The following is a 19,214-nucleotide window of genomic DNA, read 5'->3' as shown; positions in this document are numbered from 1 at the left end:
GGCGTTCTCCGCTCCCGTGCGCCGTAACGTCGCAGGGAACGGAGCTCGGCGGCATTCGGCACTGTGAATCGAGCGCAGGACGGCTCGATCACACAGCGCGGAGGACATCGCTGGATCCAGGGGACAAGGTGAGTAACTCTCCCTGTGTCCTCCCCTGCATCGAGCGAAGCGATCCCGAGTCTGGCTCGGGGTTACCGCTCCTGTAATTAAAATCCCAACCCGAGCCAGACTCGGGATTACCGCTAGGGGGGTTAATTGAACAAGCTGGGGTTTGAAGCTCATTGGTTTCTATGCAGTAGTGAGACTGATTTTGCACTTTCCAGCTTTAGTAAATAAACCCCATTGTGTACTTAAACGTGGGGTATGCCTGTATTGTAATTAAAAAAGTGTTACTTTAAAACCTACGTTTTGGCAAAAGGGCAGGCACAATTAGCATTCTTGATGAGTGCCTTTGAAATGTCCCTCGGCTCCATTAACTCCTGCTGCACTGGAAAAATACAACTGCATGGTGTGAGGGGAGTGGAAGGATCAATAGAGGATTTCAATTATGACAGTCAGCACCAGCACAAGGAACACGGGGTTGATTTACTAAAACTGGAGAGTGCAAAATCAGGTGCAGTTCTGCATAGAAATCAATCAGCTTCCAGTTTTTTTTTTTTTTTTGTCACAGCTTAAGGCAATTAGCTGAAGTTAGAAGCTGATTGGCTACCCTGCACAGCTAAACAAGATTTCACACTCTCCAGTTTTAGTAAATCAACCCAAATTTGTATTAAATGTAAGCACTGTCCCTTGTGCAGATAAAAAAAAACAAAAAAACAACAACATTTAACGTAAGCGTAGACTGTCCTGAATAAATGAATTGGGTCATAGTTAGATGTGTACTGTCTCTATTTCTGCTCCTATTATTTACAGCTATGGCTGAGGAGAAGGAGTGGCCCATACAGCTCCTAATTTTGTGACTTCTACGACTTATGCCCAAAGAGTGACAAGATTTATTTATTTTTTCCAAATGTTATATCACCTAAAATTTTAATAATGCCAAGATGTGTAATTTAATTAAGAAATCTTCTAGCTCATGTGAGACAGGCTACTGATTGATGAAATAAAGGCTTAATATGTTAGCTGTACCATGGTCTCTAAAGATTTATGGAAAGTATTTTTGCTAGCTTGTTAGCAATAAATAGCCAGCGGCTCTTCAAATTAGCCCAATTCTGTTGAAAACTACCATATGTGGCATTCCTGCTTACAGCATGCACGTCTGAGCTACTGTACATACAGAAAAGACTTGCTCTCTAGATGCAGTCACCTTCAATATGTCTGATGTAAGAAAATTACAAGGTGGAGATTACAATGTAGAGAGGGATCTTTGATCACTTTTTTAATTCTATATTAATAACTGTAATAGTGGAAGCCATACATGAAGTGCTTTTTTTTATCATTGTTGTTTAACCACCTAAAATGCGAAGAGCCGCTGGTCTGGTTCTGGCTTGATCTACTACAACCTCTTTTCTTATGCTAACTCATACAAGCACAAGTTATCTGCTATATGGCAGACATACTTGAGCTGATTTTTACTAATGGAGTTGAAAATCTTTACATAGTAGTTTGTGTGAATGTTCATTTCATTTATTCATTCAGTGAAAAGCAATTCCTGTTTACTTTGAACATCTAATCACATTCAGGTGACGTAAATAGGAATTTGCTTCTTGCATGATTGAAATATTGAATATTCACATTATTTATTGAGTCCATATTTTAAACTCCTTTAGTAAAAAAAAAATCTCACTGCATCTTAAGGAATGACTAGGAAAATGTGTACTGATGGGGGATATTGATATCAGCAAAGGTTCTCCTCCTTGTTTAAAACCCAAATGTTAAGCACTGGGACCCCAATAGTCAGATATTAATTTGCTCTTTGATTCTTAATACAGTCATACCCCACTTTTAAGTACACAATGGGGTTTATTTACTAAAGCTGGAAAGCGCAAAATCAGGCTCACCTCTGCATAGAAACCAATGAGATTCCAGGCTTTATTACCAAAGCTTAATTGAACAAGCTGGTGTTAGAAGCTCATTGGTTTCTATGCAGAAGTGAGCCTGATTTTTCACTTTCCAGCTTTAGTAAATAAACCCCAATGTGTACTTAAAAGTGGGGTATGCCTGTATGCATTTCTTAGTACAGTGTCATGTAGTAAGATCCTGTTGAAATGGGAAACTTAGCAATCATGATGAGTTGTATCCAGTTGTAAGGGGAGTATGCTGTTGTGCACTCATTTCTCAATAAAAGAACATATTCAGATTCTCGTATGTTGTCCATAGGCACAGAACACAGTGGATATGTCCTCTCATTGTACCCGCAGGGACTGGACATTGCATAATGTACTGATAATAAGAGAAAAAAATTGTAAGAAAAGGAAGTGGTAGGGCCCTACTGGGGAAATTCAGGGTCAACTGATGAAATCTCCCTTCTTTTTCTCAATTAAAATGTATCTAATGCCAAAACTGTTGGGTGAAATCTTCCTATAAGTATCTTACTTGGGAGCAACTGTCTAAGATAGAATTTTTCTCACTTTGGATAGATTTTCCCTTTTATCTACAGGATAAGAAGTGAAGAGATGAAGGAACAACTCCCCAGTGGGGCGTAGATGACTAAAAAAAAAAACCTGACATGGGTTTAACTACACTCTGCATGTTCTTTGTGCTTTGCAGTGCAATTAACAGCCCATTAAAATGCACATGCATTTTTAAGGTGAAAACTAAAAAGAAGATATGTATGCATAACATCTGGGTCTGTCTTATGTATTAAGAGCAACTTTATGTTTTACTACTGCTGAAAATGGAGAAATGTTAATAACCTAATGTAATGACATATAGATATGCCTACTTGTTTTCAGTTGTGAATACTGCTGTACTTCATTGCACAAGATATTCCATTTAAGGAGTATGTATCTCAAATCATACTAAAAAAGCAGTGCTTTAATGTGAAACAAGTTGGTTGTGTTCACTGTGTATTGAGCTTTGGACTGGTGGAGGTACATAGATGTGCACAGCCTATTGCAATAGAGAGCGTAGCCCAAAGCTCAAACACACATGTCTTTCTCTGCAGCCTCAGCTGCATTGGACAGTTAATGAATAGGAAGTACTCTGTTCTGAGCACCTTCCTGTTTATTCACAAACTGAATCATAGTAAACACAGTTTATTATGATTCAGTTATGCATGGACATAGTGAGAGAGTGTGTTCACTGTGTTCATTTAGAAAGGGAAAATTACCTATTTACTAGCCCAGGGAGAAGAGAGGAGGAAAGCCAGAAGCACTGCAGAGCCAGCATGGGGAGAAGCCCAGGCAGTAGGGGGAATCGGCACCACACATAGTGATTAGGGTGTGCCCAGGCAAATTTGGAACATCCCCTGCACATGCCTATGTGGAGGTATTATGTAGAAAACAGTGCGTTTATAACATTAAAGGTGAGCAATGGGGCTGGACAAAGAGCACTAATCACTAAGACCTGTTGAAAGAAAGGCATAATGTGAAATTGGAAAATATCAGCTGTAAAAAAATTGTGGCTCCTGCTTTTATCTGTTATATGTACTAAAACAAAACAAAAAAAGAATAAATTGTAAAATAAAAAAAATCTATTTGGTGGGGGGCAGGGATTTTGAAAATATGAAACTTTAAAAACAAAAAAAATCCGGTATTTATGCCCTTAACTTAACTTAATCGTTACATGTGCAAATATGTATAATATATATACATTATACTGCAGCAAAACCAAAAGAGGCTGGGGATTCCCTTTATCTATATCAGACCCCATAGATGAGGGTCTGGTATAGATGTTAATGGGGGACACAATACAAACAATGCAGTGGAGTTCTCTTCAAATTTTATACCAGAGACTTCAGGTCTGGTAAAAATTTTAGGGGGGAACCCCATGCAAAAAAAAGAAAGCGAGGTTCCTAAAAATTGGTACCAAACTCTTATCTGAGCATGTAGCCTGGCTGGTCAGGAAAGAGAGGGGTGAGATTGCACCCCTCCTTAACCACAAGGGGGACCCCAGATTCTACACCACATGTGAATAAGTAAGGGGTGTACGGTACCACTACTCATTCACAAAAAATGTAAACCACAAGTGATGACAAGTCCTTTAATCAAAAATAAAAACACAGAAAGTCCCACTATGTACTGTACATCAATAATTTCATCCAGCAATTCAGATCCACATTAGACATAATGAACAGCAGACCTACTGAAATAATAAAGCAGTTGCTCCAGAGCTTAGTAAATGAGCAGAAGCTCTGCTGACTTCCATCATCCAGTCATGTGCAAGTGAAAAGGCTGTTTTTTTTTTTCCTTGCATGTGATTGGGTATTCTTTGCAAAGAGAACCTTTACCTCATTTACTAAGCTCTGGAGCAGTCTATTTGCCTTTAGTAAATCGACCCCTATGAGTTACTGTATGTCCAGCGAGGTTCATCCCACCTTTAATTTACATCTGACAGTATTATGGATCTCAACAAACTGGACCTTATCGTTTCTGCTCCTTCAGCAGCAAGTTACATTCAGCTGCTGTGTCTGTCACTCCCCTCTGTTGCTTTTTCACAGAAGCCTTTGCATTTTGTGAGCTCAGTCACAAAATACAAAGGCTCCCGTGAATAGGCAGAAGAGGGGAGGGGTGGGCAAAGATGCTGTGTGTTTGCAAGGACAGGTGTGTGTGTGTGGGGGGGTGGCTGACATATATACCGGTGTGTGTGTGGGGGGCTCTGACATATATACAGGTGTGTGTGGGGTGCTGACATATATACAGGTGTGTGGAGGGGGTGGCTGACATGTATACAGGTGTGTGGAGGGGTGGCTGACATATATACAGGTGTGTATGGGGGGCGCTGACATATATACAGGTGTGTGTGTGTGGGCTGACATATATACAGGTGTGTGTGTGGGGTGACACTGACATATATACAGGTGTGTGGGGGGCTCTGACATATATGCAGGTGTGTGGAGAGGTGGCTAACATATACAGATGTGTGGGGGGGCTGAAATATATACAGGTGTGTGAGAGGGTGCTTATTATATATATATATATATATACACACACATACATATACAGGTGCATGGGGGGGCTGACATATATACAGGTGTGTGTGAGGGGGGCTGCCATATATAGAAGTGTATGTGTGTATGGGGGTTGACATATATGCAGGTGTGTGTGTGTGAGGGGGACTGCCATATATACAGGTGTGTGTGAGGGGGGCTGCCATATATACAGGTCTGTGTGTGTATGGGGGGGGGGCTGACATATATACAGGTGTGTGTGGGGGAGGTGCTGACCTATATATATATATATATATATATATATATATATATATATATATACAGGTGTGTGTGTGTGTGTGTGCGGGGGCGGCTGACATATATATACAGGTGTGAGGGGGCTGACATATATACAGGTTTGGGGGGCAGACAAATATACAGGTGTGTGTGTGGGGGGCTGACATATATACAGATGTGAGGGGGGATAACAAATATACATGCTTGTGGGGGCTGACAAATATACAGGTGTGAGGGGACTGACATATATACAGAATTGAGGGGGGGCTGAGTGTGTACAGGTGAGGTGGCCAGTGTGTGTGTTTGGTAGGATGGCCCATAGGCAAGCCCTGGGGAATGTTGGTGGTCAGGCTGGGGGCGGGGGACCCAGGTATAAAGCTGTGTAAGGGGCCCAGAAATTTCTAATGGCTGCCCTGGGGATAATGAGCAATAGCAAAGTGTTTTTCTTGCTTATAGTATATGTGGGGCTAGGCTATAAACATTCAGGTATTTAAATATTCTTAACAAGCAGTATATGAGCTTTAAAACAAGCTGACTTCAGCAGCTGCAAGTGCAGTGGAGCAATTAATCTTAAAAATTCACAACAGAAAAACTGAAGTCTTTTCGAAGTCAGCTCAACTCCCCCTGCTAACAGTAACACAGCAACCTTCTAAGCTTTATTGTATATGTGAGCTCTGGGAGGAATGAGTAGTGTGATCAGAATTGTCCAAAGATAGCTTTGGTACTTCAGATGTAAACGTTGATGATGAATTGCTCCACTGCAGCTAGATGGGCTATGAAGGACTTGTCTTAAAGCTCATGTATTGTTTGTCAAGAATATTAAAATACGTTATGTCCATAGCCTGGCTACACCTTCATTTTAACATTCTGACCAAAAAGCAATAATGATATGGCCACTAGTAGTAAACTGGTTTAACACATTAGTGTAAGATAAAGTCTGATTTGATGCCATGGTTAACTACGTTATCATTTGCTAAATATAATATGATGTTGAAGTTAAATTAAATAGATCACGTGTTATCTCTACTGTTGCTGAAATGTCCAGTAATTTTGGAGATCATTTAAGACTGTTTTTTTTTCTTCTGCACAGGTTACACGATAGTGTCTGGAGTATACGCAGCGAACACCCAGAGGGTACAAATGCTGTGACAGGCCAAAGTTCTACACTGGCATACTGTATATCCCCATGCAAAGTATCTTTGTTCTGATGCGTGGATACATTTGGATAGTAGCCCTAACTGACATTAAAGAGGAGGACAATAATCATGTACAAAGTAAAACAGAGGACCAACTTGATGACATTTAAAGTGTGCAAGAAATCTGCAACAGAACCTATGGACTAATTAGTTGCAAAATGGAATACACAAATCGATTTCCAAACATGTTGGACTACTCTGAAATAAAATATGCGTATTACAAGAGACAGTTTGTGTGCAGTATACCAACACCCAATTTAGCTGTAATTTAACTACTTTATTTGACCTTTGATATTTTATTCTTTCCAAGAAGCTATTTAGTTCTATCTCAATATGTCTACAGTTTATGACTTGGAATTGTGACTTTTTACCCTTCTGTCAAGTGAAAGCCGAAGAAAATACAATTTCTTATATGATAATTTGCAGTCCCAATATTGTGAAAGTGATTAACAGGGAGTGATTGGCAAAGCAAGCTGGGTTGAATGTATTACACATCACATATATATTTTAGGTCAATGCATTTGTATGGTATGAATTTTAGGATGTGCTAATTCTTGGATTATATCATGATTTTAAGGAACAGCGTGTCATATATGTAAAATGTTTTGGCCAATAGCAATATATTCTTTCCATATCAACGTTCTTATTTCCAAAGTGCTAAATATACAGTCTCAGACTATAGCATAGGAGGATATAAATTATTCTTTTTATATAAAAAACATAACATGTTTTATTCAAATGTCATTAGTTGCCTTTTACAGGAGCAAATCATTTTTTTTTAACCTGACTGCATTCGTTCTTTTATTTAGATACATATAAAAAGGGAAGCACATTGCTTAAAAAAAAAATCTGTTTTTATTATAAAATACATAAGAATCCTAAATATAAACTCTTAAGCAGTTGTTAAGAGTATGTAAATGACCACTTAATCTAAAACAAAGCATTCAAAAATAGTTACTTGATGGGAAAGAATATAATGATCATATTCACAAATAAGTATAAAAAGAGTGTGTACTCATACTCAATATGATACTTGAAAATGATATAATTTGCTGCACAATTTCTGTTTCTATTAGCTGCCATTTTAGTCTGAAAGAAGACTGGAATTGAAAAATGACTATTCTTCAACAACATAACTGTACAGAAAGCCTACTATGCATTGGAAGAACTCAATCTCTACTTTGTTACTTTCGCTATGAATATTTCTGACTGGTTCCTGTAAATGTTTTTTTTACATAAGCCAGGCTTATTCGCCTAAAATCAATGTTTAGTGGCTCTTTTAGCAGACACATGTATTTGGTTAGCTAACAAAATCCTGAAGGCCCAGGATCAATATACAAGCAAACGTTGAAGCTTAGTTGAATTCTTGGCTTAATTTGGATGAATATATTCCAGGTGTATCAAAACAAAAGGTTATTAAAGCCATATGGATGATTTTGTTTACAAAGCATCTCAATCCTGGGTATAAAAGTCTGCCCCTGTCAGGATTCTGGAGAGAAAGACCCTTGCGTGGGAGCAGTGGTCTCTCTACAAAGGTCCAACATACCCCCTGCTGAATTAGAGCTGGAGTTGTGCTCATGCTCCTCCCTGTTGATTGGTGAGTTCTAGTTTGGACCACTGCTTCCCCACAGAGGTCCATTTCTGATTTTGTAAGCAGAAGACAGGCTTTTCTACTGAATTTTTTTTTCTGCTTTTTAAAGGAAAAAGGAAGGTAAAAGGAACTTTAGGACTTTGTGTACCTTTTCTTTTGGTGCACCTGGAATGTATTTAGCTGATTTAAACTAAAAGCTCACTTGGACTTTAAAATAGTTTTAGCATAGCACATGATATCTATAGTGAATTGCTTAGGATTTAGAGAGCAAGCATCAGATTCATACTAATTATCTTTAGTCAAAATCTACATCAAATGCCCTAATAATTAGTGATGTTTGAATCAATACAGTTGATTTGTTAAAAGAGTAGTGACTTTTCAGTTAGCATAGTAAATATCTTAAGATCATGTTTATTTCAGTCAACCAATCAACTGCTTTTTTATGTTTTTATTTTCTGATTTTGCACATGATTGAATATTTAAAGTGATCGCAGTTTCACTTTTTTTCACGACGCTAAATAAACAAACAAACATTTTCTTTAGTAAATCAACCCAAATTAGTCTACCTGCAGGTTTTATATCTACCTTGCCTTACAAAACATTTAATAGTTCATGGCCACAGCTGGATCTACATAAAATAGTCATTTTAAATCTCATGACACGTGTTTTAATGCAGGCTGTATGGACCAGGAACTTGGCCAGCAGCATTAATTGTCCATCCTGTGTTTGCTAGAAATGGGTATCATTAAAGCATTGACCATAGGGACCAAGGTTCAATTTGCTTTTTCCTGTCCTCATGCCCAACAGTCACGCTCCACTGAGTGCACTGCAGGACAATGCACTACATACTTTCAAAGCCACACATAACAAGGTAAAGAAAGCTTCAAATTAAATCCTTCTCTCATTCATAGTCAGGACTAAAAAGTTACATTTACAGCACCTGCTCAATGATATTTTCAGTTCTTTGAGTGAAAGAGTGCAATTTTTCCAAAGAAATTGTAAAAAGGAAATATGTACAAAAAAATTATGTGCTTGTGTTCTTTGCTTTAATTGCTGCTGGCTGTGAATGTAGATGCCGTATTGGTGCTAGCTCTTAACTGGGCAGTAAACAAGTTGTGTCACAGGAGGAGTTTTCATCTTGGCAAAATTGCTTCTCTACCATTAAATGACAGTAATTAGCATATGCACATAACATCAGATTCCTGCTCTTCACATGACACATGCAGGGTAATGCAACTAGCAGACTGCATCCTATTACTTTGTAGAACACTTATTCACTTACTCTCCAAAAGAACTTGATTCCCTGCAGTGTAATAAAATCAGGTTGTCGTAAATGCCATTAAGAATACATTGTCTGCCTGTGTTATAGCTTATATACGTAAAAAATAAATTTTGAAAAAATTAGGAAAACTACTTAAAAGTAAGTTTGATTTTTTTTTTTTTATTATTATTATTATCAAAACACCCATGTGCAGTTTCTCAGCTAAAGGCAGGCAAAAGAATAAGTTGCTCCCATCATTTTTAAAATAACACGCTGTATAATCCCTTTTGGGATTCATCTTTTATTGACACTGCATGGATGGGTAGACCTGTGATAATCCTGCTACCCATGTAGCAAAAGTTAGTTTATTGAACAAATCCATTCATTATTAATTTCAGGTTTAAAGAAAAAAAGGAATTTTAACATGCTTTGGCATAAAGCAAATTTAAAGTGATACTAATTTCAAAAACAAAAAATTAAGATATTGCAGTTTACCAATCCTTAAATGTGAGGACTGAATTCGTTTTTTTTTTTTGTGGATTTATTTTCCTTTTATTTTCACCTAATGATGCAGCCAGTAACACACTTCCTGACTTAAGCCTAGTACACACTGCTATTTTTTTCATTCAGCCCAGTGGGCTAAATAAAAAAATAAAAAAACTGACAGCGCAGGTTAGAGTCGCTGTACCAACAATCCAATGTTAATAGAGGTGTCTCCCCTGCTGTTCTATTGTTTTCTGACAGGAGGACGGCTCCCCCGCCAGAACACTCTGGTCAGTCAGCAGACCTTTTTCGGTCATGCCTCTTCGGCAGAACCTGGCCGAATGGCCGGCTTCTGTCAAACCAGCTGCAGTACACCGGGCCATATGTCGCCCGACATTCGGCCCATGTGTACAGGGTTTTAGGGTGGCTCCACTGTATGAAGGAGAAGTGGAGCCTCTCTTGGGCAGCAGCATTTCCAATTCATAGAAAATAAGTGTTATATGCACTAGTAAATTTAGATGAACTTGACTAACAAATTAAAGAGAAAGTAAACCCTGATGAGTTTACTTCCTCTTTCATTCCCTGCAAAGGCAAAGCATAATGGACTACTATGAATCGCATAGTAGCCCATTATGTGTCACTTACCTGACACAGGAGCCAGCGAGGTCACCGCTGTCCCCTGTAGTTCGGTGCATCTATCTTCTCAGTGGGGTCTCGCAGATCCGCCACTGTCATTCGGCGAAGCCGCGATGACGTCACTCCCGCGCATGCGCACAGGAGCCGAGCCGCGCGGCATCTTCGTCATCGAGGGTGTGCATGCGCCGTACACAGCGGTGGCCGTTTTCGGGCAAATATCTCCTAAACTGTATAGATTTGGGAGATATTTCTTGGACCTACAGGTAAGCCGTAATCTAGACTTACCTGTAGGTCAAAGTGGTTTGTAAGGGTTTACAACCACTTTAAAGATGAAATCCAGATAACATTATTTGAGAAGTTAGAGGAAAAGTAATTTTTCCCCTTTTTGGATTAAAGTTTTACATAAATTAACAAAATCTGACAATTGTAAGCACCCCTGGGGTAAATGGTCTTTCTCAACCCTCTAATTATCACTTTTTCTGGACAGCTTGGGCTGGTAAAGGAAGTTATAAATAACAGAATTACTGGCTGGATGGTGAATATATAGAAAAAAAAGTAAAAAAAGCAAAAAAAAAATTGCCACCACACATAAGGAATGGTAAGCTACAATAAAGCTCATTTTATTTGGGTTTTAGTACCACTCTAGGCTCCAATTTTATTTTTATGTTAAACCTTACAAAATCTCTGACTTTCAGACTTCTATGAACCACCTTGACAAATCACTCTCAATATACAGTATATACAAAGAAAATATTAATAAAGCTTATAAACCAAAATATTAGGGATGCAATGCCTTTTTTTAAAGCTGTTTTAGTCATAATCATAAAAGTAAAAACATACTGTTTGCATGTTGATAGCTTTCTTTTTTTTGTTTGAGTATGAATATATCAGGTTTTTAAAGGAGATCACATTCCTCGCCTTAAAATCTTTATTATTAATAATATTGTTAATTATTAATATTTTCTTTTTATATAAATGTATTTTTTTATACATTGAGAGTAGTTTTTGAAGGTGGCCTGTAGAAGGTTTAACTGTTGATTTTTTTACCAGGAACTCCAGACCCAAGAAAAGAAAAGATTTTGATTCAGATTTTGGCAATAGATGTTTCTTTTATGTGAATTTTGGTCAAAGTGTTTGATCATTTTATTTTTTAGATCTTATATTTGCTGGTCAAATCAATGTAACCATTGCATCATTTTTTTCTGAATATGCTATATTGTGTTACCTGTAAATAGCAAATGACCCTCCAAGCAATTTTAGATCACCTGGATCTTAGGTGTTCACTATAAACAGAGGTGTTTGTTAAAGAAGTATACTGGTCACTTAGCCATGTAAAGCTGTGTCACTTTAATCATTCAATTTTATGTGAAGTAAATCCCCCTGTACATTTGATGTTAAGACAAGTTCCCTAAGTTAAAGGATCAGTTCACCTTTTGTAACAAGACGGTTAAAAACAGGCATGGATATCGAGCTGTAGATACAGGAAGCAGCATGTGATCCACGGACAGGAAGTGATGTCAAACCAGGAAAATTATGTCAATGCATTTCACCCTCCCTCAGGGCGTCATCAAGGTATATTGTGTGTTTTGCGAGTGCTGTATTTTTTTATCCACAGCAGCCTTTGCGGCTGTCGGCCTGTGGTTCTCAAAGAACTACCATGCATTATTGCTGTGGTAGTTCATTGATGCTTCCTGGTTGTGTGTAACTGCCTGGCTTCATGATGTACATGGCAGACAGCTTACATACAGAGTCTGCAAGAGCCCAGCATAGGACCCAAGAACTTCTGATTGTGGTTGGAATGCTTTCCACCCTCCCAATAAAATATAATAAATGCATCTTTTTAACCTGCAATCCTGCCTTTTTTATCCTTTAAGTATTCGTTTTCATAAATCAGCCCTAAAACTTTCACTTAAGCCTGATTTGGAGCTAAATTCTGCCACCAACATCTAAAGAGCAGCTTTGCCTTTATATTAACTATATTTTTTGTCAAAGCTTAATTGAACAAACTGAAGTTATAAGCTGATTGGCTACAATGCATAGATGCACCAGAATTTGCACTCTTCAGTTTTAGTAAAATCAACCCCTCTGTTGTCCTTTGAATTATCCTTTAACAGTCAAATAACAAGGCCTCAATAGCCAGAATAGGCAGCATTGTTAGCTTGGATGCACCAATATACCCTTCATTTAGGTAGATGAAAAATGTTATGCTGGCTAGTTGCATCATTTGTGGGAGACAATTGTAATTGATCAGGGCCATGGAAAGATTTTGTTGTCCTATATACATTTTTTCCTTAAGGAGAATGTTAGAAAGAATTGCATTTTATGAGATGTTTGATGCATACAAAAACCTAAACTGTTTTAATCATTTGCATTCCAGTATGATGGGTCTTGTTATTGTGATTTCCAGTGGTTTTTGTTAAAGCAGCAGTCTCATATTGAAATTTTATTTGTTGCTCTTCAACTCCCAAATCTTATTGCTGTGGCTTGGAAAATTAGATTCCGATACAGGACAGCACTGGAAATCATATTAGGCATTTTGAAATAACTAATTATGAAATGACAGACTGACCTTAAAATACATTTTGGAAGGAAGTTATTGTTTTAACACTGATAAGAGCTTTTGTTTTTTATATTCTTGGAGGAACTGTAAGTATAATTGAATATACACTAAATGATTACCTGTGTCAGTGGTTTCGTTTGAAGAAATAATGCATTAAAGTTCAAATAAAGTTAACAAAGCCTTTTCCTGCACCCTCAAATGATACAGAGACTTTCATGTAATATTCTCTACATAAATATAAATATATACATATATATATATATATATATATATATATATATATATATATATATATATATATATATATATATATATATAGTTTAGTATTATTGTGGACCATAGGCAGATCCACCACAATAAAAAAATGCATTCATGTTTTATTTTCATAGCCAAATTATAATTGTATACACAATCAAAAATTCTATGTTTATTGAATTTGGTTTTGGGTGGAAGTTGATTTGACATCCTGCTTATAAATTGACTTTGCAGCTTCCAATAATTTCAAGCACCATTCTTTCAGACATTTCTGCCTCTTCCAGCACATGTTCTGCTACTAAGGGCCAATTAGATGCCATGATCGGTACCCTAATGTATAAAGGACATGTCACATTTTTACAGTGTGTTATTGCTTGTACATTAATGCATGTTATGATGTGTGTTAATATGAATCACATTAAGGCAGCCCATTGAAATGAGGACTTCCAGATCATAAAAGTCCCAAAAATTGGACATGACCTAAATTTTGTAATGCTAAAAGCAAGTAGGCTGTGCATTTTGCAAGGGAAATTGAACTTTACCAGGGCATTTTTCCCAGAGCTTAGTGTGGTTAAAATTTATTTTGCAAAGAATGACTAATCACAGCAAAAAAAATGCATTTTCACTTGCACATAATTGGATGATGGAAGTCAACAGAGCTTCACCTCATTCACTGAGTTAGAAAATTCCCTTGCAAAGTTCAACTTCCCTTAACCTCCCTGGCGGTATGATTCAGTCTGGAATTAGGTGCTGAAAGCGGTACAATTATTTTGCATGGAAATCTGGCGTTTTATTTTGTAGTCCTGTAATTCTTAGGAATAACACTCTTAAATCTCTTCAAACCAGAGTCTAGCAGACACCCCGGGTATGATAAAGTTTATAATATAATAAAGAATAATAAAAATTATTCAATAATGTAATCAAATCCTAAAACACTGAAAAAGGGACATGTTTTGGTTGCTATGGACAATCTCCAAATTCCAGGCAGAAAAAACAGTATTTATAATATAAAAGTGCATGCAGGGCATTGCACAGACCACTAGGGACAAAGGGGGTGTCAGTAAATTCCTAACCCGAGCCAGACTCGGGATTACCGCTAGGGGGGTTAAACAGTAAGCAGACTATTTTCCTTTAATAAATCAACCCAATATCTTTGTGAAATAGATTAGCCTTATCATGAGGCAAGGGGGGGGGGGGGTGAAATGCTTTACACAGTGCAGGCTATGGTTGACGTTAGATGAGTTTGCCATCTTGCCTCCAGCTTTCATCAGCTTTTATGTATAGCAGGGAAACAGTGCAAGGTACATCTGCATCCCAAAGCTGCTTTTCCTATATTTATACCATAAAAATCCACCAAACATGTAACTGGGTAGTGTCTACTGTTCAAAGAGCTATGGATTAGCCATTAGAGGATGCATGTCATCACCTTAAAACTTAAAACTATAACTGTACATGTATTATTTTTAATGACTTATTTAAGGCTTAACTCAAGGCAAAAAGCTTAATACACAGATAAAATACATAGATAGCAGTTGTTTAACCTGCCAAGTAATTTATATTTCTGATCAACCAGTTCTAAAATGTGTACAGCTGCACCACACAGCACAATTCAAATTCAGATACTTACATTGCCTGCATGTAAAAAACTTTATTGATGTAAATCTTCACTCAAAAAAATGCACTTTCCTTTATCCCAATCTTTCCCTTCCAAGGCATAAAAAAGCAGACCTTTTCCAAAAAAAAGGTTTTTCTTTTTTTTCCTTTAATCTCCCTGGCGGAAATCCCGAGTCTGGCTTGGGTTGGGATTTTACTAAGAGGAGCGGTAACCCCGAGCCAGACTCAGGATCACATCGCTGGATGCAGGGAGGACACAGGGAGAGTTACTTACCTTGTCCCCTGGATCCAGCGATGTCCTCCGCGCTGTGTGATCGAGCTGTCCTCCGCTCGATTCACAGTGCCGAATGCCGCCGAGCTCCGTTCCCTGCGACGTTTCGGCGCACGGGAGCGGAGAACGGCGGCAAATTCAAAAAAGTAAAAAGACACAAAACACACACAGCACTGTAATCTTACAGATTACAGTACTGTATTAAAAAATACACACCCCTTTGTCCCTAGTGGTCTGTGCAGTGCCCTGCATGCACTTTTATATTATAAATACAGTTTTTTCTGCCTGAAATTTGGAGACAGTCCATAGCAACCAAAAAGTGTCCCTTTTTCAGTGTTTTAGGATTTGATTACATTATTGAATCATTTTTATTATTATTTATTATAGTATAAACTTTATCATAACCGGGATGTCTACTAGACTCTGGTTTGAACAGATTTAAGAGAATTATTCCTAAGAATTACAGGACTACAATATAAAACACCAAATTTCCATGCAAAATAATTGTGCCGCTTTCAGCACCTAAAACCAGACTAAATCATACCGCCAGGGAGGTTAACTCATAATTGACCCACTCCCTACCTTCATGTCATTTACTCCTCTCCTGATGCCTTTTGGGATATCCAGGAGGAATAGCTTCCATACAATAACCAGAGAAGTGCAGATCTGGTGTGCATCATCTGGGGCTAGCTACAAAAGTCTGAGAGAGACAGCCAGCTACCAGCATTGTCAGAGGGGGAAATTGTGGTGTGGGGCCTGGCTTGTGGTGATGGAGTGGGGAATTACAGCAGGAGAATCCTGAATTTCCTATGAATACAGAGAGCTGCTTTAATTGTGTCTTTTGTATCTGCCCAGAGATGAGCTTTAAAGTCATGAGTTCAATTCCTTCACTCATGTACAGTATCTCTGAAAATTGTGAGATTTATTAAAAATATGGATTCACAAAGCAGTTGTGAAATAATTTAGCTCATAGTACATCAATGAGCAAGTGCAACAGGTCAGCATTGCCATAGAGAAGATGCAACACAAATCAACATATAAACAACAGATTAATCATGTAAAAATATACATTATAAAGCTGATAGTTTTCACTGTAAGGGCTCATTCGCACAAGCATTAATTTCCATACAGCGTAAAAAGCGTTGGCTTACTTTACGGTCCTAGTTATGTGAAGCTATCCTATATTAGTGAGTGGACACCTGCACAACCAAGTTTGCAGGTATGCAGGTGTGAGTGCACAGACCCCAACACAGAGCCTGGGCATCCAGGGCCATGCACCTGTCCTTGCTTACCTGTCAAACTTATAAGTGATTTAGATGCATGTTCATTTACTAATATGGGCTGCCGTGTGCAGCTCAGTGCAAAGATAGAAAAGTAAACAGTGGGCTTTTCACCCTGAATGGGGCTGAGCCCCCAAGTGAATGGGCACTAAGGCTACATACACACTTGCACTCCTGCAACTAACTTTTAAATGCAGAAGTTATGTGGGAAATATTACTAATGTTTATGGTTCACAGATAACTTTCTCCTGCTAAACTGACCACACCTACTGATCACACCTACTGGCTCTACTGGCACCATTGAACAATTGAGTTTACTTCCCCTTTTTTATACATCTATAAATGTATATAAATGTACATTTGACAGTGCCAGTGTAAAGGAGGCCTAAATGTATTTTCTAAAAACCAAGTTTTTTGCAGAATATTTTATACTATACTCTACATTCATTTCGATGCAATAATTACAGAATCTTAATTTACACAGAACATTCATAGAATCGTAAGTTGTGAAGAGTGAACTAGACTGGGTTCTGTTCATGGTACGTTCTACGAACTCAGCCTGACATTCACAATCCCCTAACATAAAGTCGGAGCCTATTACAATCTATGTGAGACAAATCTTATTTTTTTTTTTTCAAATATCAAACCTTCTCCCTAAATGAATGAGTATGAGGTACATAGTAACCCTTGTTACTCATTCACAAATAAATTGGACCATAACTTGGTAAATTAAATCACCTGGGATGCTCGCTGGCTTTTTTAAGTTTGTAACTGGAACCTGTCATTTTGTGGCAGCAGTAATACCTTTACTAAATTAGTGACAGCCAGAGGTTTCAGGCAGGCAGTTGAGCAAAACTGTATAGGGTTTTTGGCTTTCCTAGTAATTCAACACTGGGGGGATTTCATGGCTTGCTGTCAAGAAATATTGATGGAAGACAGCACAAAAAAGGCAAGGTATGTAAAGAAAACCTGTGACTTTGCACAAAAGGACCACATTGTCAAAAGCCCATGCCTTAGTTCTCCTTCTTTGCTGTCATTAATAAAAAAAATTGTTAAAAATGCATGTAAATCTTTTTTATTCTTTATGTGGCACTGTTCCCTGCAGAACCTACTTGTGAGCTGAGAGAGACCTTGATGCCCTGGACTTGTAGGAAGTGGGTTGAATGATGCAGGGCATCAGTCAACCTGAATGAGGAATGTTTTAAGTTGAAATTGGGGTTAAAGTATTGCAGCACAAGTATTTTCAAATATATAACATGATAAGCCATCTGCTAATTATAGAAGTGCAATCTGGTTTACTTAAAAATCAGATGAGAAATAGATAGTATGATATAGCCAAATTGTTACATAACACAATTTTTTGACAGTTTCTTGAAAATAAGTATATTTTGCTATGTCACAAGAATTAGAATTCTCAGTGGTAATGATAAGTAAGTATGTCAGTAGCGACTATAAATATGATCCAAACGACGCTACGTGTCAATCAATGGCTATCATTTTGTAAAAATAAATGTGGTTGGCCAACTATAAAATGTCAAAATGTTCCCATAATCATAGTCAATGAAGTAAAAACTGCCACAGTCACTATTATTTAAAATTAACTATAATTTTGCTCAACTCTAAGAATTGTTATGCAAGATACAAATGGCCGCTAGTATGTACTGCATTAGTCTCTTCCATTCATTACTCACTGCAGAGCTTCTATTAAGATTTAATGCATTTAGTTAAAAAGTATAATTCTAGCTAGTTCTTCGCATGTGCTATTAAGGAAATAGTTTCACGTTCCTTCATTCATCTTTAACTAAATACTACATTAAAATAAGGAAACAGAAAAAGTATGATACAGCATAGTGATGCATCTATTTTACAAAAAGATATTTGTCAAACAGTTTCTCTGGCTTTTAATAATGGATAGGTTGTATTCAAAGACTTGGTGTTGTTTCTGCATTTCTATTATGTACTTTTGATTTTCTAGAAAATCAAAAAAAAAAAATCCTTTTTTCATCTTATTCCTGTAGAATTACTTTTACAAAGGCTGACAGTACCTTCTGATCCACTGATGCTATAATATAACATTCAGTAAATTAGATTGCCTCTCCTCCCTAGTCTGCTATAAAGATGACAGAAAAGAAAGCTGAAATGTAAGACCATCTAATAAATTAGATATATTAAAGTGTATTTATAACCATTTTTTTTATTTATTCATTTTATGTTTTGGATTGTGTGTGGAAGGATTAAAACTTCTACTGGGTTATTTGTTTTGTTGACTGTGTCCTGTTGGGAAATTTTCCTTCACTCAGTGAGGGAATATCTCACGATAATTAAGGAATTCCCCTCTTAAAAATTGGCTTTTTTTGGGACAACTGTTACATTCTGGATTTTGTTCTCACTGTTCTGTCTTAGTGACAATGCTCACCAGGACAAATAAATGAATGCATCAACCTAGGAGTGACATAGACAGCATTTAAAAGTTAACAGAGGGTCTAATGCTTCCCCATTCTAAACATTTAAAACATTAAAGCTGTTACCTTTATGTATACAAAGACAAAAAAAAAATGTACTGCTAGAATGTAATGCAGGTCGAATGGAAACCTTTTTTAGCAATCTGACTATTGTAGATTTTTTATTTTTTTTTGAGAAAATAATCAATGTAAATACATTATGACTGAAACAAACATGCAATAAAAAAATTTACTTAACAAGACATGGTTCCAATATTATCACAAAATAGGATAACAAAT

General features: G+C 37.3%; 1 protein-coding gene across 3 annotated transcripts in view; it reads left to right on the top strand.

Annotated features, from left to right (window-relative positions):
* The window catches only part of TAFA3 (TAFA chemokine like family member 3), a 670,905-nt gene extending 657,610 nt beyond the window's left edge, over positions 1-13,295 (top strand). For all 3 annotated transcript variants that reach the window (XM_077481555.1, XM_077481553.1, XM_077481554.1), the window contains one exon: positions 6,417-13,295. In XM_077481555.1, coding sequence (XP_077337681.1) covers positions 6,417-6,428 — 12 coding nt within the window. In that variant the 3' untranslated portion in view covers positions 6,429-13,295. The remainder of the gene's footprint in view (positions 1-6,416) is intronic.
* The last annotated feature ends 5,919 nt before the right edge of the window (positions 13,296-19,214 follow it).

Source organism: Lithobates pipiens, unplaced genomic scaffold (assembly GCF_037356315.1).
Source record: "Lithobates pipiens isolate NorthernLeopardFrog02 unplaced genomic scaffold, aLitPip1_a1.2 Scaffold_16, whole genome shotgun sequence".
Taxonomy (NCBI): Eukaryota; Metazoa; Chordata; class Amphibia; order Anura; family Ranidae; genus Lithobates; species Lithobates pipiens.
Note: the sequence above shows the minus strand (reverse complement) of the source record. Positions and strands in the feature narration are given on the sequence as shown.